The sequence below is a fragment of the Thermobia domestica genome, chromosome 18, assembly GCF_964235325.1.
Source record: "Thermobia domestica chromosome 18, izTheDome1.hap1.1, whole genome shotgun sequence".
Classification (NCBI taxonomy): Eukaryota; Metazoa; Arthropoda; class Insecta; order Zygentoma; family Lepismatidae; genus Thermobia; species Thermobia domestica.
In genome coordinates, this window is record NC_137471.1 from 47739145 (window position 1) to 47762470 (window position 23326).

The following is a 23326-nucleotide window of genomic DNA, read 5'->3' on the forward strand; positions in this document are numbered from 1 at the left end:
TCCATTGTAAAGTTTATTATATATTATTTCAAAGAAATATTATTTTATTGCGGAATCTACCAGAAACTAATCTCACATAACCTTCAGTATACAGGGTGTTTCGAAACAACAACAACGTTTGGGAAGTGATTCCTGACACTTCCCAAGATAAGACGAAAAGTATAGACCAACCTGGATGCACAAATGCTTCCTTTCGGAGTTACAGACTGCCGAAAATATGAAAAAGTGAACTTTAAAGGTCCATAGCTCCAAAACTATGGGACCAACCGTAGTCGGGTCAGAAACCTCATTTAGGAACTAATATGTGCGCTATCCAAAAATACGTGTTTCAGAATCCTAAGGTACTCACACAACAGTTTTTATAGAAGCAGTTTAGCTACGGGCATATAATTTGAAGTTCTTACCAACTACTTCTATAAAAATTGTTGGGAAAGTACCACAGGATTCTGAAACCTGGATATTTGGATAGGGCAATATCTGTTCCTAAATAAAGTCTTGACCCGACTACGGTAGGTCCCATAGTATTGGAGCTATGGAACCCTTAAAGTTCATTTTTTCATGTTTTCGGCAGCCTATAACTCCGAAAGGAAACATTTGTGCACCCAGATTGGTCTATACTTTTCGTCATATCTTGGTATCAGGAATCACTCCCGAACGTTGTCGATATTGTTTTGAAACACCTTGTATAATAATTTGAAGTTTGAAATCATTTTTTACTACCACTTCTCTTACATTAATTAATACTAATACATAAACTCAATGTAGTTTCCAATACCAAACTCTGAAATTCACGGTAATAATTAATAATTATTAATATTTCAATTATAGATTATCAGTCAACTCTAAAACTTAAAAGATCATATTTAATAAGAATTGCATTGACATAGTTTCAAACTTGATAACGTAAAAGTCAATTCACCTCTAACACATTGTGTCACTTCTAATTGATCTATTTTCGATAATAAAGATATGTATTTGACTTTCAAGTTTTCTAATCACCTTTATAATATTATCAAATATATCCGAATCCATACAAACACATTTAAATTATATATTACCACACATGAAAGTATCTTAGAAGCACAATATATTTTGCAAATAACCAACTAACTAAATTTGTCCTCAGTGACTATCGTGAAATAAATATAATACTATAGTACATCCTGATAACTTAAGGATGTGTATGTAATGGTAATGTAACTTTACGAGCGTGAAGCAGAATATCTGTAAGGAAGACATTTTTCATAAGAGGTAAATTAAGAAAGTTATAATTTTATATTATTTCTTTAAGTGTATCTCTTCCTTGCACTGTCTTTCTTATGAATGAAAGTATGTCTATTTGCAAATTTCTTGAAGTTTCTGTCATAAAATAATGTGAAAGTGAATAACAAGCATGTTTCTTTGTTGTTTTCTAAATTTTATATACTGTATATATTTTGAAACAATTGTTTTATTATTTTTTCTTTTCTTCAGCATGCCTGAAGTGAAAATTTAATATAAATGAATTTACTGTTCTACTCTTTCAATCTGTTTCTGCATTGACACTACCTTTACATGAATGTTCTCTATCTTCTTATTGTACTGATTGATAACAGCTGTTTAGTGTTTTCTTGTACGTCAATTAATCAGCATGTATTTTTTTACATGCATTCTTTATTATTGTGATACTTTTTCTTCTTTTTTTTTTCATAAAAAGATAAGAAGTCAGATATTCAGTAAAAGTGTTTTTTTTTTACATAATTGGAGCAATTTTTAGAGCTCATTATCCTCAGATTTCTTTATATATACATTCATGTCTACGCTAGACTTAATCAATATTCAAGCTGTTAAACTATCATGCAAAGAAAGGAAGAAGAAAATGGAAAACTATACATTAATATTAATTTTTATATTTCCTTTTCTTAATTATTTAAAAGAAAACACATATTATATTAGATTGAGTAATATTAAAAATTGATTTTTATATTGTTTTCTAATTTCTTTGTTTGAAATGCTTGATAATACTCAAATACATTTAAATTTAATGCCAATTGCTTGATTTGAGAGTCAGATATTTTGAAAACAATTGCAGTAGAAATAGTGAATTTCAAAACGAAACTGAAGTACTTATCAAAGTACATTAATAAAATTATTCTATAGGCTTTTACATTGATTAAAAATCAACTAATTGATAAGAGTAAAAGGTAGATTTAAAACTCATCATTTAAATATGTCGACTTTTCCATATTAACATTCAAAATACATCGATTTCCTTCATCAGATACAGGAATTAAAATTGAAAATAAAATTACTGGAAAAAACATAAGGATATTGCTAACGTTTGTTAATTAAAAAGTCCAATGCCTTCTACCTAATCAGCTGCGCCTCCGGCTGGAAGAATGCAATAGTTCTAAATTAACAGACCTTTCCTAATCAGATGGAAGACATTATATGTTAATCAACTGACTTTATTCTTTCTTTTAGTCCTAGTACAATTAATGGTCAGTGTGTTTTGGCACATAGTGTGAGAAAATTTATATATTTTGAATAGTAGCTCGAAATCTCATATTTTCATTGTGAACCACACTTCCTGCGATCACTTTCTATTTTGCAACTTCTTGATATATTGCAGATGGTATAGTAAAATAAACTAATTACAGTGTTTGATAATATATTAAAGTTTAAGTTATTAATGTATTAAGCTTTATTAGTTTTCTAAATAATATCATATTGATACCTTATTATATATTTACATCGACAATAGAATTCCTGTTCTTCGTTGTACTCTAATTCTATTGATATACAATGCAATTAATGCTTTGGGATCGAGATTATGATGCCGGATGAATAGGGTTGTTTGGGTTTTGATTTCGATTAATTTTTAAGGATGTTAAAGTTTTAATGTTAAATCTTACTAGAAACAACCGCAATAAACCACTATATTAGAAGTTATGGATTAAGCAATCATAGATAAAAGAAACTACGACGAACTATGCACATAACAAGCACAGAGGAAAAATCCGGAATTGAATACACACATGGTCCAGTCTACTATATTTATATTACTCATATTCTTAGCTTTCTAGATACTTACACAAAGGTTTAAAAAAAAATGAATGGAAGAAAAAATATAATAGAAGAATTGAAGAGAATACCCAGCACAGATCTATACGTTAGGCCACCATCTTTTCCTATCAAGTATCGCTCTTCCCACTTTTCTCACGAAGTCCCGCCCATGGGTCTAGAACCCAGGCGTAAAATGAAGTCTCAAAACCCTTCACAACATACAAATTTTTATTCATTTCGTCTTCATATGTACTCTCATTGGCTGGAACATTATCATGACGTGTAAGAAAGGTATGTGAGAATACGTTATCAAAATAGTTCTCACGGGTGAGGTTCAAACGTGAACAAAGGGTGCATAATAATGTAAAACGAAAGAAAATACAGAAATGAAACGAAATGCACTTCTTTAAGTCTCATGGATAAAATAAAATGAATATTCTCAAAATTAGATCATAATAAAGATCACTATATATCTTAGTGGTATTATTGTTAACTATACTATTTTACTATTTTTATTTATACAAACATGTTACTTCATGCAAAGAACTGAAATTAAAAATGAATATTATCAAAAAATAAATATGAATATTGTATGAAAATGAATGAATATTATACCATTAAACATGAAAGATAAAACTTTAATTAAGGAAGAGCATTCTAGGAGATGTAATTACGCTACTTAAACTACTAATACACGATTTAGTTTGAAACATTGTACGCAATTACCATTTATTATTAATTCTTACTGTGTATTATTCTAGATGCATAAAAGTGTTGTATTGAAGTGATGCACAGAACTGTTAATGCTACAATATTAACTGAGTTACAACATAATGGATAACACATGATGAAAAACTGTTGAATAACTAAGAAATATGTATAGACATAGATGAACCATTTAATTCCAATATATTGGAAGGTATTTTAGTGCTATCATTGAAATAGATAGATCTGCAACACTAGAAACACTTCAATTGAGATTTTAAAGAGTCTATCGTTGTTTAATTTAATTTTACAGTAGTACAAAATTACATCAGAATATGACTAAAATGTCAAATTTTATTTTTTCTTTCTTCCGAGACATACACCCGTCTTATTGGCTGTTTATCTATTATCCTTCAATTTCGTCTTTAAATTTTAAGCCACAATTCACACAAAATTAAAGGAACGTATTTTATGAATGAAACATACTAATGATGAAAAGGTAACTAAATTCATGATAAGTTAATTCAAAATCATAACACATCGTACTATTTATTGAATTAATCTCATTGGCATACTTTAGTGAAATACATTTTTACAGGACTTACGGAAATTTTTTTTCAAATTTGGCAGACAGAACACAAAAATAATGTATTTCATCGAAACCTATTTCTATAATGTTTAACCAATATAATACAAATATCAGTAGAAAGCTATACTAGCTTGTATATAATATTTTGTTTAACAACTTTTCGAAACAACAATGTCAAGCTAAACTACGAATGAAATTCACTTTTGTCTACGTCAATTGTCTTAAAGAACTCTCTGGCTCTTCATAATTTTTACCTATAAATTTGATATATTTATGTAAAATCTTAATTTAAAATACCAGTTTTGACTAACATGAACCATAATCTTATGAACAAATTGAAAATAAAAATGAAGACGAAACATTTAACAGCTGACCTAATTAAGCAAACGTCAAACATATAAACGTGCTTCAGTTGATCATATGACTATTATAGCGGCCACTGTGGCCACGTTACGAGATCTTATTTCTTTTCTACCAGGAGCAAGTGCTGACAACCTCTATTTCGTAAATTGTAAACCAATGCCCCAGCGAAAAGGAAGTCGGGACTGTCTTCTTCCTGTTTATGGCTTCGATTGTAAGTAATTATTTTTGGATGCGAAACGCCAGTAGGATGTCATCAAGTTGACTCTAGAGTAGTTTAAACAAAGCCAATGGTTTTACTAGAAACGGTAGGAATATTAGTAAAAGTATTATTGTGCGTATACATTTAACAATTTAAAAAGAGCTGCTTTTCGTATTTAACAATAAAATTTGGAAACAGCAGTAAAAGTAGGTACATGCTAGTTTATTTAGATTATTCCTTTCTAGCACAACTAACATAGAGATAGACTTTGGCCTTGGCGTGCATGATTCAGAGGGCTTGGAAAAATGGAAAGCATGTATATGATTTTTTTGCTTTAAGGAACAAGTTTATGCACCTATGAAGAATATGTACAGATACACACATAGTTCATAGAATTACCGATGAAGATTATACACAAGTAGTAGTAGTAGTAAATGATATTCTGTTACAGGTCAAATGGTAGACATTATATATACATTCTTAATTTCGCGATATTATCCTCATCGCAAATAACGTACAATTGCTAATTGATACGGTGAGATGCATATCTATTACTAGTAAATAAAAATTCTCACGCGTTAAAACATCCAAAATCATAAAATCTGTGAACAATTTTGTAACACTCCTCATCTCTTCTGTAGAACATCTACAGGGTGGCTACAAAGTTTCATTATCCCTTAAAATAAGTAACATAAACCAGGAAACGTACATAAATAACTACACGGAAAGAACTGAATGGTATGAACAATGCTTTCGAGAAGTCTTATTGAGATAAGAAACATTAAGTGTCCAAAGGTCAGTTTGTCGACCGTCATTCTCATGACAGGATAATTTTGCGGAGTATTGCAGCTGTAACTTGAGTGAAAGCTTCTGTCAGTTCGGCATTGGTATCGTAACGGTTTTGTGCAACGATGCCCTTTATGAACCCCCATAGCGCACTATCACAGGTGGTGAGGTCTGAACTTCGTGGTGGCTGATCCGGACTACCACGACCAATCCAACGCCCAGAAAAGACTTCCGTAAGATATCCGGCAGTGGTACGGTAAGGGTATAATGGCCAGATTCTCCGTCATGCAAAAGCCAACATGCCTCTGATTTTGTGCTCCTCCCAAAAGAGGAACAAACCAGTTCAGTAACATGTCCAGGCATCAAGGGTTAACGGGACTTTCTGGCCACCATGTACAGAAAACTTGTTGCTTCAAAAAAGATATAATGTATGAAATTTTCTGCTTGTTCATCCTGTAGAGTACAAGTGAGGGAAAACGTTTGTAGTTCGATACTAAGTTTCCTCCTCTTCCTAATTTATGGATTATGAGAAGTCCTTGGTATCAGATCACAAATAATAATTGACAATCTTGAAATAACATTCACTCAAATTATATCCGAAATACTGGATTCTGACAAGAAAAAGTTGAATTTTGCAGAACAGTAACAAGTAGGTTCATATCTACTAATAGAACTTATAGGACACATATTCATAACAAAACAACTTACCTTATGCTTCTGTATTTCCTTTTAATTGAATATATTCTTCTTGCTGGGAACGTCATAAGTACCATTTTTGCTGCATTACCGGATCCCATTGTAGTATTTTTTTTATTCTTTAAAGAGCAATTTACCGAGAATATTCCGGGGACTTCAGTTTAGTTTCTAATATCACCTATGTTCGTCTCTATATTTTAGCAGTTTAGTGAGTGAACAACTAACAGGGAGGGAACTGTTAAAATATAGTAACGAACGTTAGGTGATATTAAAAATCGAAACGAAGTCCACGGGAAATTCTGAGTAAATTGCTTTTTAAAGAATAGCAAATGCTACAATAGGAAAAGTAAAGGTAAGAAACCGGTAATGGAGCAAAAATGGTGTTGACGACGTTCCCAGCAAGGAAAAAAGTGTTCAACTAAAAGAAAATGACAAAGGCTTAAGTTGCTTTCTTGAGTAGGTTCGTAGTTTTTATCTACAGTTCTTATTATACAGAAAGTATTTCTTGATCATAGGTAAGTGTACGAGTGTATTGGGTTCGTGTCCTGCAGTTCCCTAGGAGGGCTTAGGCATTCATGCCAGTCCGGGATTCGATCCTCTATGTTTTGCACGTCTCCTTTAGACTTCAATAGCAGTTTGGACTTTCTACCAAAGCCGATCATATAACCACTGGACAACACGGTTCAGAAAAAAATGAAATTTTTGAGTTTTACGTCCCACGGTTATGCCGGTTAGGCTAAAGGAGACGGTGAAGATGAGAGATGAATGAAATGGTGGAATGAAGAAAGTGGGAGGAAACGGGAGAACCCCGAGAAAACCCACGCACACGGTGTTTGTCCACCACAAAGTTCACTTGGCAGGAGCAGGGTTTGAACCCGAGACCCCATGCACCAGAGGTGAACGCTCTACCACTGAGCCACCGCGGCCCAACACAGTTCAGAGTTCGGGTCAGAACATTCTGGGAAACTGACATAAAAGCTGATTCTAATCGTATTCTCAATGCCGATACAATTTAATAATGCGAAAATTATGTTGTATAAGCATTAGTTATTTATGCTGGAAAGAAAAGTAAATTAAAATCTCTTAAACTAGAAAATATTAATTTATACCATGATTATTATTTTGATAAAAGATATACGAAATCTCACTTTTCACTTTAATAAACAACACTGAAACTGTACAAACACATATTACATTACATTTTGGCACTTTGTTTTAACTAATTGAATATGACAATAAATTTAACACTTGACCCAATTATTCTTATTACAATCGCGGTAGTCGCGGGTTACCGGTTGACCTTCTCTACATCGTACGTTTTTTATTATTTCACACTTTCACTTCTCACTCACTTTGATGCTGGAGAAAAATGATTTCTGGCGGTTCCAGGGGGATGTCCTTAAGGTTGGAAGGATGAATTTCCTTACTTTGCATTTTATCTTCTTTTGGGGGTCTTGAAGTTTTTTTTATTGCGCAGCTAGCTCCTTGACGTCAAGACGACTTTAAAAGTAACAATTACGAACAGATGTTTTAAACTTGAAATTTGTTTTCTCGGCAACATTTTCGTCATAATCAATAGACCATATATTTAATGTAAGTTCATCGTTCCACCGTACAACTTTTAATGCGCTAAACACTATAATTAACTACATAATAAATGTACCATAGTACGCGAAGTGTTGTTCGTCTGCTCATCCGGAGCTGACTTCTTGGTTACATGCTGTTGTCAAACCAGAAACAATCGTCAGACTGACTTCACTTTTCTCCTCGCCTCTCCGCGTTTCTACCCAACAGAGAGGCTTGCGATGCAAACTATTGATGTCAGAGCTAAAAATAACTATGACAACCTATAGACAGGAATTTTTGGAGACGAAGTTTGCTCCCTGTGCTGAATTTTAGCACCTTAGTTGGAGAGACGAGAGGGTTCACCAAGACTCCCGGCGCAGACGCGACGCACACACACATGAATATTCGTTTGTTTCCTGAGACAAAAATTCTTAAGAGTGCTTTTATACGAGGTTCACTTAAAAAGTTAAAATTTTCTTCATTAATATTCGATGAGCTGAACCATATGGTTACAAGTGTTTCGCGTTTAAAAAATAAATCTGATGATGTATCTTACACCATCATTATTTTTCTGAGCGATTCACACTTCAAGATCGTAAAACGGATGTTTTTCTAAGATTTCCATTGAGTGTTTATTATTTGTGATCTTACGTATTAATACACACCTAGGACTTTCCATTATCCGCAAATTAAGAAAAGGAGAAAAATCTTGCTATCGAACTACAAACCCATGACGTCACTTTTATTCTGTGGGGTAGACTAGTAGAGGACTTTATGCATTATGTTTTTCATGTAACAACAAGTTTTCTTTAGATGCACTGAGGAATAGGTGAGGACTAGCTCGAAATCGTTTTTTTTTTTTTTCTTGTGATTTTTGGATCTTTTAATATTTGAGAATTTCTATGTAATATTATCTTAGAGTGCATTCATAATACGTCATTCTTACTATAATTTTTTACTTTATGCTTCTCAATCAATGGTTTTTTGTAGATATTGAGCAAGTATAATACAGATTTGGGTTTGTTGTTATCAGGACCGGCTTTACTACATGTACAACACGTGCTTTTACACTGGGCGGCAGGTCTCGTGGGGCACCAAAATCTGTCATAAGTATATTATTTAAAATAAATATTTCTTGTTGGAAACATACTTCATGATGATGGTAGTTAAATTTACTAAGCTGACCTTCTATTTGAATACTACATCCATAAATCTCATGCTTAGGTTGCATTAGCTTAAGGTCACATGGACAGTGCTAAACCAAATGGTCAAACAAATACCAGCTAACACAAGGACTCAATTCTCGAGTAGTAGCGACCACCTGTTTCCTTTTAGTAAGTTATCACAGTTTTGATATGAAAACTAGTCTTGTCTTTGTCACAAACAAGTTCCTTATCATACATCATTGAAAGTGGATTTCTTTTTTTTAAAAAAAAATTAAGAAATGTAGAATGAAAAATCAAGAAATATAGATAAAAGGGATAGTTGCACTGGAATTGCAAGTTGATATATTAAGATTGAAGTTCGATATTGAATTCTATAAAAAAGGATTACCATCTTTCATCTGCATGTTGTTTGCTTTATCTTTCACTATCATAATAGATTATTATTATTTAAAGAAAGAAAAAAAACAGACACAACGAGATCGTATTTGTAGTGTTTAGGCCTGTCTGAGTGCGAGTGTTTTTCCCTCTCCTTCGTTGTTCATGATGGAATAGCACGCTTAAAAGCGTGGCATTTGAGATTTGTTCTTTCTGGAGAAGAAAGGCGCCAAATGATGCTATTGCACGGGGCGGCAAATTACCTAGGGCTGGCCCTGGTTGTTATGTATACTTCTAAAAAGAAAACAGTATCCAATAGAGTTTGACCATCTTCGTCGAAACCTAACAATTCTATTTCTTTTATGTATAATCACTATTTTTTAAAGATTGACAAGTAAAATCTGACTTTGTATATAATGTTTGCAAGTTCCTTAATTTAAAAAATGTATCAAATGAAATGACAGTTTAAGTTAATTACGGAAGGAATATATAGTCGATATAGCAAATTGTAATTTTCTCTGAAGAAAAATTAGCTACGAAGAAATAATTTCCTTATATCCAAAATGCTAATATTGGGTTAATATCATAAGCTATTGAAACTTCAAAGGTTTTAATACCTTTCCACACAATACTTTTCCTCAAATTAATAACAAAATAATCATTTTACACTGCACTTTTCACGTTTGCTTTGTACTTTTATTGTGCCTTGTACTTTTCCTGTCTGTACCTTTCTTTTTGTGAATACGTTTTCATGTATGTGTACGTACAACGCATGACAAAACTTGTTACTGTTGCCTGTGTTTGTGTCCCTGTTTTTACCTGATTGTATGACAAAAAACCTTTTTTTTTTTTTTTTTTTTTCAAAAATCATACCGGTGATTTGAATGCCTTAAATAATGTTGATTGACATGGTTAAATACTTAAGTTTACAAAGTTGGCAGAAGGTAAGATTTCTTAAGGGTAGTATAATTCTTGTGCAGAATAATAAACGAAACGATAAATCTTTTCAAGAGTATGTTGTTAAATAATAGGTATAAACATATATACATACACCGGTACTTAATGTATGCACAGCTTATAGATAAGTACATTCTTGTTTAAAAAAAAATCTTGAGCACGTATCTTAATTTGAACAGTTCGGTAAACAAAAGAACATTTTAAATCTCTATTATAAGTTTGTAAAAAGTACAAAGTATTGAACAGAAATATCTTATAAGTTTAGTGTTCAAGATTTTTTTCTAGCATGACTGTACACATAAGATAGTATAATGAAGGTGTTGAATACGACGAAGGAGAAAGAAGGTTTGTTAAAATGCATGATTTTTTTTCTAAAAAAAATAAATATACTTTAATCTTCATCTAGCGTTAGAACATGCATTGTGATGATATCCATAAATAAAACAAATTTGATAACAAAAAAAATCTTGAATAAGCATGCTGCTACAAACACGTAACAGCACTTCAATTCGTAAAATGATAACATTCATTGATTTTTTTGTTCATGAACTTTCTGATGCATTTTGAGGTCATTATTTTTTTAAGTTTTTTTCTGAAGCTCATATCAAAGCAAAACTACTATATATTTTTTTTTTCATTTCTCTGACTATGCACTTCTCATATTTTGCTCAAGCCCTCACTTGTTTATGCCTAAATACACATTTTTTTAAGAAAAATAAAACATGGGATGTGCACGTACATAAAAAAGCACCATCTTTCTGCCTTTTATCTGTCATGTCTGTCTGTCTCATCTATCATCTTTATTTCTTCGACTTTTTTAATGATTCTTCTTCTCTCTAATTTTTGTACAGCGGACAAACTGTAACTCTACAGGTTCCATAACATGGTAAGAAACACTATTTTTTCGTGATTATGTTACCTGTTCGAACAAAATAAAAAGAGTATTAAAAACAAAAACATTAATACAACAGGTACTTGGTTTGGTTGAAGTTCATGACACTAATTTTGTGCATTACAAAACCAGGAATTAGAATATCTACAATTGTACGGTACATTTATTAATGAATAATATAGTCGTGGCTTCAAACGAAAATCAAAGTGCAATTGCTAGCTATTAGTAAAAAAGAAGTTTGAAAATTTAAACACACATTTCGTTTATGTATATACGTATTTTAATAGAAAATTTGACAGAAAACGGAAATGTATTTATTTATGTTTATTTTTATTCTTGTAATACAAAATTATAATTTATATTCGTATTGCAATTTTATTCTGTGCAGCAATGCAATGTGACAATCAACTAAAACCTTCTTTATTACAAAACAAGTGTAATGCTTCAGCTAATTTTAGCTTCGATGTGGCATAGGTTGGAAGATCTCGTGATTGGATGTCTTGACTGAATTTATCCATCTCCTCTATCCTTTTAACTCTACCAGGTGATTTTTGGTCCGGCATAATTAATATATAGGCCCTAACTGACTTCCAAATATTGGTCTCCGTCATTAAATTTTAATACTACTTGAATAAAATGGTCTTCCAAGAGTATTCAAAACATTGTAAATAAATAAATAAATATTTCTAAAGTTCTGCAGTATTGGTTCTGACAATTTCCTTTATTTTCGAAATGCAAGAAAAAAGTGTTAAAATACTTAATAAGAATTAATGCGGAGATACTATAAACAATATATTGCATACTGACTCATAAAACCTTCCCTATTAATCTCATACCAAAAATAAAGGAATATGGAGGCCGCGGTAGTTCAGTGGTAGAGCGTTCACCTCTGGTGCATGGAGTTCTTGGTTCAATCCCAGCTCGTGCCAAAGTGAGCTTTGTGGTGGACAAACACCGTTTGCGTGGGTTTTCTCGGGGTTCTCCTGTTTCTTCTGACTTCATTCATTCCACCAGTTCATTCATTTCTCAACACCACCATCTCCTTTAGCCTAGCCAGCATAACCGTGGGACGTAAAACTTAAAGATTTCATTTCATTTCATTTAAAGGAATATGGAGAATACTAAAACACATAATCTTGTTTCATATTTATTCAACAGCGTAAAAGAATGGAAACATATCAGTTTTTATTAGAATGTTTGTTTGTTTGTTCTGTAGAATGTTGCAGAAATGAAATACAGAAGTTTGTTTGTTTTAAAAAAAATTTTACTTAAATAAAGAAAATGAAAAAGCGTAGTTGAATTTAAACAATCAGACGTTGTGCAGTTATTAGTTAACATATTTATTAGATAACATGTACGGTGACTTACTTCAAAGATACCTTTAAAAATTCTCAAACACATAAAGCAAATTTATTTTCGACTAAATACCTAGTAATAATAATAAGTAAATTAAGTTTAAACTGTCTTGCAATGTTAGTTCCAAAACATGATACCAAATCTATAGCAGAAAACAATCATTATAAGTTGTTATTATTATTATTATTATCCTGGCTATTTCTTACCCTATTATCTCTATTTAGTTACGATATTTTGTCACTTGTGTTGAAGAAAGGTCCCAAAGAACGAATATCAGCTAGAACAAACGAATTCTATAATACACAAAGAGTGGAAAAGTGAACGACTGGACCGAGACTCGACCCCGAAACCTCCAGCACACTGTGCTGATGTTATAGAGGATCTGGTGTGTTAAAAAAAAGAAAAAAAAGAAAAAAAGAAAGAAAGAAAAAAGAAAGAAAGAAAGAAAGAAAAAAGTTCTTTCCTTCTTTCATTAGATATGCAACAAACTAATTTAATAAAAAAATACTATATTTGTAAGTTACAGCACATTTTAAGTTATTTCGAAATGAATTTCACAATTTTTTTCTTTTCTCACACCAAATTTAAACTGTTTTCGCTATTCTAATTATATAAACTGTATTATGAGCAAGTATGTTAAACTGATAACATATATGTAAAATAAAATAAAATAAAATAAAAAGTCAGTTCGTACTTCATGAAAAAAGATAATCGTTAGTATAGTAGTTACAATATATTTGTTTCAATCAACCCCTTATACAGCTTGTTTTTTAGAGAATTAGATAAGACGAAACTAATTTTGATTGCTTTTATTCTAACTAAAAAAAATACTTGAAAAAAGCTGAGATATTATTACAAAATTTTGTGTATTCTAAAATAAAATTATAGCAATAATATATATATATATATAAAGCTGCTCAAGTGAATTTATTTTCATTCCCGAAAAATCAGCTTTGAAAATTGTTAAGCAATGTTGATTTCCTCTATTAAGCATACCGTAATAAATTTGTTATTAATTGTGTGATCGCTTACCGTGTTTTGTCTACTTGTAACGTGTCTACATGCGTTGTAAATGTTTTGTACCATATGACTTTTTTAGCTTTCATAATGTAAGCGACCATAATTTAAGCTGTGTTTTGTGCCCCGTGTGAATTATTATCTTGTTATTAACCGTGTTATTATTACGCATTTTCATTCATTTTATTTTTATTATTACTATTTTCATGTAGTTCTGAGTGAGATGTTTCTGCTTAGGTGCAAGTTTTTAAGATATGTGAATTTATATGTCTGAAAAAGTATTTATTTTACCTAGACTTTGCCATTCATGTCTTACTTACTTTTTGAAAAGACATTACTATTTCAACACAAACAATATATTTCATGGGCATTTGCTACAGCCGAATCAGTGTTAACTAAAACAAAGAAAAACAAAAATTAATGTAACCTTTTAACAATATATATATTTCTTAATTGATTGAGATATAACGTTCCTTGTCAGTACTGACGCCTTATGAGATAATGGCTCCAATTTACAATGCGCCACTGTGCTATAGATGAGCCATCACATTACATAACATTTTGGAAGATGTTGAGAGGGATACCGGTCTGCATCGGATCATCTAAAAATTTAAAATCTAAAATGAAATCATCAACTTTTTCGAATCGAAATTGGTAAACAAACTATTAGAAACAATTTTATGTGTAAGTCAATGAAATATAGTATAGAAGACATTTTGTGATTTTTAACTGGTAATTTAGTTTAGACTCGTAAACGATTAAAATCTCGGATCAAACGTCGAAAACTAAAACCAACTGTAAATTATATTTAAATAAGAAACGAGTGAAATGTAAATATGTAAAAATCAGTTCGAGCCGTCACAACTATGTTAGTATTTGTCTTTCTACAATGTGTAATTTATAGAAACATAGTGATTAATAATTAATTTAGTAATTTTTATTATGTCTTATATACACATTGAGAATATAATTGCATTTTTTTTTTATCAAAACAACCCTCTACGAAATTTGATTATGAAATATGAATGATTTTAATAATATAATGAGAAACATAAAGAAGATGAATGAACAATATGTGGTGAAGACGTTATAATTATAATATGTAATTTGATAAAACAGGCTGTTAAGAAGGTTTTTCACAATTGATTCAATTACAAATATCCATGTTTTCTTAAATGTTGCATAATCTAGTCGACATTTTTACAGTTTCATGCACTGCTTGAGTATTACTGGGTCAGACGTTCTTAATTGTAGGAGTTCCTCCATCAGTACACGAATCTCATGTATGAAAACACATCGAACCTATAAAGTAACATTTACTGTGAGAGTAGATGTATTACAACCTTTGAATCCGCAGCTGAATATGCAATGTAAACCATATAATATGATTCCATTAGATTTCCACATTAAAGTTGAGGTCGTTGTCTGTTTAACTACGAGAAGCTTCACAATACATATTCTTTTCTATTGTTCATATTTGTCTTTCTTTGTTTGTGTGGTAGTGAACACGTTGAAAGATAGCGTCTTGCAAGAATAGTATATTCCTGTTTCACTAACACTGTCTTCTACAGAACTAAACAAGTAGTTATAGTAAAGAATTCTTCAGTACAAGTACATAAGAGAAATAAAATATAAGCTACTTACATTTTTTAAAAATTATATACACAGAGGGAAATGCCAAGGTATGTCCAAACTTCTACAGATTATTTCTTTAAGTGCAGGTAAGAAAAGAACTATATCATACATTCATGATACCTTCCGTCACGAGATAGACAAAATGTGAGAGAATATATTTACTGGGTTGCAGGACGCCCATCGAGGAGGTAACTTGATCATCTCAAAGCTCTTGACTATTCGTCGCCTATCGAGTATGTTTATGATCTGAAGAAACGCATCGTTAAGAGGCTGCGCTGCCATTCGAAAAACTCCAGATGTTTTTAGATATGTGCGTGCATCTATGATACGTCGTAATCGTGCCTGTATCTGCGCATATCGTGATCATTTTTGGCATTCTTCTAACAATGTTGCGCCCAGCGTTGGATCATGCCTGTTCCTCCTCCCGAAGGATGCATGTCATTAATGTGATTGTTATGTTAATTAAATGTTGCGTGGAGGCGCGGTGGCTCAGTGGTAGAGCGTTCATCTCCGGTGCTTGGGGTTCCTAGTTCGATTCCAGCTCGTGCCGTGTGGACTTTGTGATGGACAAACACCGTGCTCGTGGATTTTCTCGGGGTTCTCCCGTTTCCTTCCACTTTCTTTTTTCCACCATTTCACTCATCTCTCATCATCACCGTCTCCTTTAGCCTAACCGGCATAACCGTGGGACGTAAAACTAAAGATTTCATTTCATTTCATTTCATTTTTAAATGTTGCTTGTAATCCTCGTTGTCATCACTCCACCTGCCCTCTTAACTATACCTACAGTACACTGATGACTGTTTCCACTATTTCCAGTACATCAATCTGACTCTCAGGCTCCTGGTGACCTGTTCACTTGGAAACTATGGTGAATTGTAAATGGAATTATCGTATCTTAATAGCTTATATTTGCTAATATTTCCTTGTTTCGTTTTCAATACAAGAACGGAGCTCTAAGTGCTTCCTCTATGTTCAGAAGCACACAGTAATAATACAAGATGTGGCTGTGTCATGTGCACAAGGATTTCCTATCTTCAAAAATGAAAATAGTTACTATCAAACAGAAGACTACTACTACAATATTTTAAGAAAGAGTAAAAATTTTTATAGTATCTTTTCGGTTTTCTAAGTGAAGAAACGAAGTTCAGAAAAAAAAAACACTTATGTGGCACTTTCAGCGTACAAGATGATCAAGTCCAGTTTTGGTGATTTTGGTATATTTCCTCTTTAAGATTTCTAGCTGAATCTTCTTCCACAGCTTACGGTGAGTGTGAAGTCACTCCAATTTCAAAACAGATAGCATCACGTTTCTTCTATTTTCCTAATGTATTTCTAACAAAAAATATTTACAATAGTTCACTAAAATTCAAGAGATAGATGTTGAAACTTCATACAAAGGTACTTTGAATATTTCTTCAGAGAATAATTTGTGTACTTTTTAGTTATTCTGTTCACTTCATCGCCGAGAATACTTTCATATACATACCCATAAAATGTTTGCAATAGAACACACTTTCAACAATGAACGGAGCAAAATATCAAAGGAATGCTCGGATTAATACCTGATTATTTATTTAATTTGCCTCTGAACGAAGTTCAATGTTCAATTTGTTAAATTTAACTTAATTACTGGGAATATATGTTACTCTGTTGTAAATACATTGGGAAGATGAGAGAAACGTGCTGCCATCTATTGAAAATAGTCGCGCCTCACACTCAACTTAAAAGATCATGTCCATATATTGTAAATTATCCACATAAATTATCCATATATTGTAAATTATCATTCTGTGGTATGATTCAGTAATGAAACACTGATGCAATATTATTAACCTAATAATACAACTAACTATATTATGTCTGTTTTGTACATTTCAGAGATATTTCAAAAAAACACTTCTGTTCTCTTCTTCAGTCACGATGTACGTTGTAAAACTAACACTAAGAACTAATGCCTATGTGTTCATATTAAATACACAGAAAATACTTATGATATAATCACAATAGAACAGTAAATAATCAGTCTCAAGAAAACGATCACAACGAATTTGTTCAAAAACCGTACCGCATAAATTTATAAGTGCAAAGCTGAAAAAAAAAAAAAAAAAAAAAGGTGAATGTTCACTTCCAAAGTACAAATAGGTATGAGTTCTAAGTGCTAGGTTTTCAACTCTTATCGTGACCACAAAAGAGAACAGAAGGAGTTCTTGAAATATCTCATAGAGATAAACAAATCAGGCATAATACACTTAGTTTTCTTATTCATTTATAGCCTAACTATATATAAAACTACATGAATTGATTGCCATAAAATACATTTCCACGCCTACTTCCAGTTGACGTGGAAAGTTGAAATTCGGTATGATTTTTAGGTTTTTAGGGAATAAACAACAGAAAAATTGCAAAAAGTGAATATTTTTAATTTTTGAGAGTATAAAGAGGGATGAAGAAATTCCCCACGTTATCTAAATAGGCGGTTTTTTAAAACCTATAATCTCAGAGGTACTTAGAATTGAAATGAAAACTTGAAATTTGGTATGCTTATAAGTGTTTGCTAGCGTTACCCAAGTAAATCATCAAATATAAAAATTTCCAACTTTAAAGTGGTCTTATGGGGAACTGAAAAATCTTTCCATGTTATTTTTACGGGACATCTTCTACATCCCAAAATGTTTAAGCACTTTCGGCAGGATTAGAATGATGAAATTTGGCATGATTGTAGCCTTTCAGGACTAACCCACAGTAAAATTGCCGATAGTGAACATTTTTAGTTTCTAGGGGTCTAAGGGGAGGGGAATGAAGAAATTCCTATGCTATTTAAATGGGCGTCTTCTTGGGATACAAAAGCTTATCTTTTAGATAGTTAAAATAGGAAAAGAAACTTGAAATTCAGTAGGATTGTGGGTTTAATAGGTATGAGGCCGTAGACTGAGCAAACGTGGGGATCTGCGGACGGAACCCTCAGCTGGTCAAGTTTAGAAAATATTAAGAGCAAATGTATTAAATTCACTTTTGATGCAAAGACCGATACATAAGAGATGCGAGACCGTAGGCCAAACAAACGCGGGGGTCTGTGGGCGGAGCCCTCAATTAACCAAAGGCTAGTATAATACTCTAAAATAACAACGAAAAACAAAACACCTCTGAACTGTACTGAGAAATAGTTATAAGGATATTCTAATATAATAGATCAATAGGATTTTGGAGAGGAAGGGAATTAGACGCCCTAGACCATAGTCTTGTATAAAATTGATTGGACATTGAACTTTATTTCTCGTGATATGTTTTAGTTCAGATTCAAAAGACTTAGTTTCTATGGTCATTGTGTAATGAGTTATTTTATGATATACAATTTTCCTCAGAGTTCGTTAGGAGAAACTTAGAGTACATTACCAGATAAATCTAGTTACAGTTCACTTTTATGACAATTGATCAGTGATATTGATGGAAAATACTTCAAAGAGACTGAATAAAAAGACGATAAAACGTAGATCTACCTCTACGAAGCTGGAATTTATCTCTCTTTCGAAGATTTGCCAGAGACCCTGAGGAATATCAACTGATATGTGGAAGTAAATATCTGCAAAATAGTATTATTATCATTTGGTATTTGAATATCGTGATATCCCTGATCATAATTTTCAATTCTTTCCCTCAAACCCTATTTCGCTAATTTCCAGTTTCTTAAATAGCTTTATAAACTACATCTTACTTCTCCTTTACTGGTTTAGTGATTCTGTATGCTAGACAAATAGATAGATAAAACCTCCAATATACTGAAGACTCCCACCTCCGAGGCTTCCCATCGCATACATCTATGATGTTAAGTAAAATTATCTCAACCAGATTTACATGTTCCTGTAAAAATAAATATTTCATATCTTTCAGTTTATCTTATAGCAAAATTAAAACGTATAGCTTAGAACACTAAAGTATTTTTGCACATATGTTGTAGTGAAATCAGTTTCAACTGACAAAACTCATAATTGGTCTTGAAGCACGCACCCAATTTTATCTAATACAATAGCCGTAGTACTGCTAGTGTAAGCTGTAGGGGAAAAAGCATTCAAAGTACAATACAGTTTAAAATGAGGTAATGATTGTACCCAATCGACCTCATAAATTATATATATGTATATATAATCAAAATAAGTCGTTCGACTTCATAAGTAATTTAATCATAGCAAGATGTTCAAGGAAGTAACCACCTGAATGATAAGTTCTTGAAAATGTAAAGAACTCCAGCTTGCTAACATAAATTATAATTCAAAGTTTAATTTCTTTTCGTGTACATCCCTGAAGAAATTTCCTGAAACAGATTTGAGAAACGTGATGAGAAGTCGAAAATAGTCTGTATTACAATGTCATTTAGTTTGTATGGATTCCTTTTATTTGGGACCAAAGATTAAAACTTTAGTAGAAACTTGAAGTTAATTTTGATGAGCTCGTGAATTATCTAACCCACAAATTTTGAATTCTTTGTGTTACAAAAAGAAAACAGAAAGTGAATAATTTGGAAGTAAAGAATCCTGAAGCGAACAGAAAATGAGTTATTTTCCAAAACAATTGTTGAAAATGTTATTACACAACATTATTTTAAAAAATGTACACTACAAGCACTTTCGCCAAACGTCTCGTTAGATAAGGAGTGGAAAACAAATAGACGAGAAAAATTAAAGACAGGAAAGTAGCTTTAAAGCGTCCAGCTTGACGCCATATTGTATTCCATATATACGGGATATATTAAAAATCCAGGGCTGTAGACTACTTCTTATGAACAAAGATATGAAAAAATGGAAAGATAGCAAATTTGTCGGAAATACATGGTTTTCAATCTACAATGATGAACTTTTTCCAACCGCAACAGTCTTTTCAGCTCCATATTAGTAACCAGGGGCGGATCCAGAGGGGGGCGATCACCCCGATCGCCTCCCCCCCAGAAGGGGAAACTTTCTTATTTTATATATATAAATAAAACCCATCGAAAAGTTTGGAGCCCTTAAAAGTAGCAGTATGACAACCCACCGCCCCCCCCCAGAAGTCGGTCCTGGATCCGCCCCTGTTGGTAACGTACTCTATGTTAAATGGACAAGCAATGTTGCCAGTTCAACAGACTCGTTCCTTGAGCTCTCGCTACACAGACAATACAGCATTGCTGGAAAACAAATTTGAGTGTGTTCTAAGTTTTAGCCTCACACAATAATGTCCACTTTCCCCGTGTTATTTTTGGGTGTCCTTCCGTTTCGTTCGAACAGCCTCCTGAACTGAAAACATTGCTTCTAAATGTAATATACTGTTTCTTACCAATGTGGAGCCCAAACAACTAGTGCGATTGGAAAAATTTAGATTGGAAACTATCTATTATTGAAAACCCCTATTATCAACAACTTTCCATATTTTCGTATCTTCAATCATAACGGAGTTTACTCATGGCTTCCGACTTTTGATACACCTATGATAGTAATCATGTAAATAAAAGTAACAAGTCAATATAGAATATGGAAATGTAACCAAAATGGTAAGATAAAAATTAAATTTTTCACAATTTTTGAATAAGGTATGAAATATTATTTCAAAACTCAATTCTAAAATAGAAGAATTCTAAGCTCCTTGGTGAAAGCGTTTGTTAGATCATCAAATATCGTTTCATTAATAAAGCATCTTTAAACTATAATCTTGTACTCTGTTCTCTACAATGACAATACCAAAAGACATACTTTCCCGTATAAATTAATAATCTTTGACATTGATAATTTTGCCATTTCTGATTCAGTATTTTAAACGATAATTATCATCGTTTAACATCTCTTTCTGTGCCAAGACACTGAGTTTTATCCAAGTTTATTTTAAGAGGTATCTGTTGGAATTTGGGACATCTCCTTTCATTAAAAACAAAATGTCTTTGATTGCTTTTCCACTTCACTTCATTACTGGAAGACATACAGAACTGGGGGTAAGTTCTTGCTATATCTATCTATTTTCATGCAAATATAGCTACCTACTAATAGCTAAGCATTGCACTTGTATATTTTACATTGTATATTTAATTCTAGCATAGATATACACACATTAACGCATAGCAAAATATAAACACGAAATTTGTCACTGCAAACTGCAACTTCATACGCACAACGTAACAAACTGCTTTATTTAAGAAGGTCATTTTTCGAGACTGTATTTCTCTATTTTATGAAATGGGAGTTCGGACCTTAATTTTTTTTGTTTTATTTTGGCTTTCGGTTTCCTTTGAGTTACAAAATCTAACTTTCAATTCTTTCCTATAATATGTTATTTTTTCTTATTACCAATGATACGTACAAAAAATATACTTTTTCTTCAATTTAGTTAATTTTAACATTTAATGAGATGTAAATCTTTATTTGGCATGAATATTAAAAAAAGAAATGTTACTAAGAATGTGTGGATGTTTGCAGCTATATTATAGTATAACAGATATGAAGTAAATAAGTTATCAAATAAAAAGGTAAGATGTGTGACTAGATACTAGTAACATGTTTGTGGATGTATGAATTATTACCTTTAGTGTTTCTTAACTTTGTTGATTCTTTTTCTGTCTTTGCAGCTATTGTCTTTAGTATATACGAGAAAACGCTAATTACTTATTCGATTTTTTTTTAAAGATGTAGCTTATTTACATTACAGAAAGATTTTAAGGCTCTACTTTTTTCCATTCTTCATTCGATTCTTTTTCTATTAAAAAAAATAAGAAGAAACGTCAATCACAAGAATAGTATATATATCTCACACGATCGATAAAGCTTACTCGATCTTTAAAAAAAAAAATTAATGATGGCAGACCTGCAAGACTTTGGTAAACATATGAAATATTGTGGTATGCGGATGTGTTTGGTCCCCGAGTTATTGGCAATTAAATTTGGAGTTTGGACAGACAAAGAAAAAGAATCAACTTAATCAACTTGGGCCATTATATTTGGGGTTATTGGCCAAAACAAACGAGTTATTGGTAATTAAATTTGAGATTTAAATTTAGTCAAAACAAGAGAGTCAACTTAATCAACTCTGGCCAATAAATTGGACATTATTGGCCATTAAATTTGGGTTTGGACAGTCAAAAAAGAAGAATCAACTTAATCAACTTTGACTATTGGCCAAGTCAAATGAGTTATTGGCCATTAAATTTGGGTTTTAAATTTAGTCAAAACAAAAGAGCCAACTTATCCACTCTGGCCAATAAGTTGGAGGTTATTGGCCATTAAATTTGAGGTTTGGACAGTCAAAAAAAGAATCAACTTAATCAGCTTTGACCATTAAATTTGAGGTCATTGGTCAAAATAAACGAGTTATTGGCCATTAAATTTGGGTTTGGACTTAGTAAAATAAAAAAGAGAGTCAACTTAATGAACTTAGACATTAAATTTGGGGTTATTGGCCAAAAAAGAGTTATTGGCCATTACTATTTGAGGTTTGGACAGTCAAAAACAGAAGAGTGAACTTAATCAACTTTAATCGTCAAGTACTTGGGATCCAAAGTTCTGCACACACCATAATATTTCATATGTTGGATCATATCAAGGTTTACCACCATTGCAAATGCGGCAGGAAGGAGATCTTCGGATCTCCTTTACTTGTTCCTTATTATTGGCAAGTTATTGGCATGGCAAGTTATTGGCCAGCAAAATTGACGTTTTTACTTAGTCAAATTTTCAACGGAGAAAGGGGATAAATAAAGTCTTTACTTGCTATTTTGTATGCGAAAGATAGAACTCATCCAAATTTCACCAAATTTGACATGGTGGTAAAGCACGCTAAATTTAGTAGGCAGATAAAGTATTTTTGTGTGAAGATCTTTGGTTTCCAAGCAAATGACCATTAAAGTAAGAATTTGGACTTTTTTTTATTCACTAAAGTCAAAATCACAAATTTGATACACAATCACTTGCAAACCAAAACTCTACACAGCATATTTCATATGTCTACTATTGAGCTTATCGAAG

At 32.1% G+C, this 23326-nt stretch overlaps 1 protein-coding gene across 3 annotated transcripts in view; it reads left to right on the forward strand.

The window, feature by feature from the left end:
* LOC145676131 (uncharacterized) overlaps nt 1-23326 on the forward strand; it is a 997262-nt gene that overhangs the window by 938154 nt on the left and 35782 nt on the right. Inside the window, exon 19 of one of the 3 annotated variants that reach the window (XR_014129303.1) lies at nt 11299-11333. The exons of 1 other annotated variant lie outside the window; for it this stretch is intronic. Coding sequence is in view for 1 of the 2 variants with exons in the window: in XM_081747034.1 (XP_081603160.1) it covers nt 4818-4913 (96 nt within the window). In the remaining variant the exon portion in view is untranslated. Of the gene's footprint in view, nt 1-4817; nt 4914-11298; nt 11334-23326 lie in introns of all 3 variants that reach the window. One more of the 3 variants, XM_081747034.1, reaches the window with a different exon arrangement.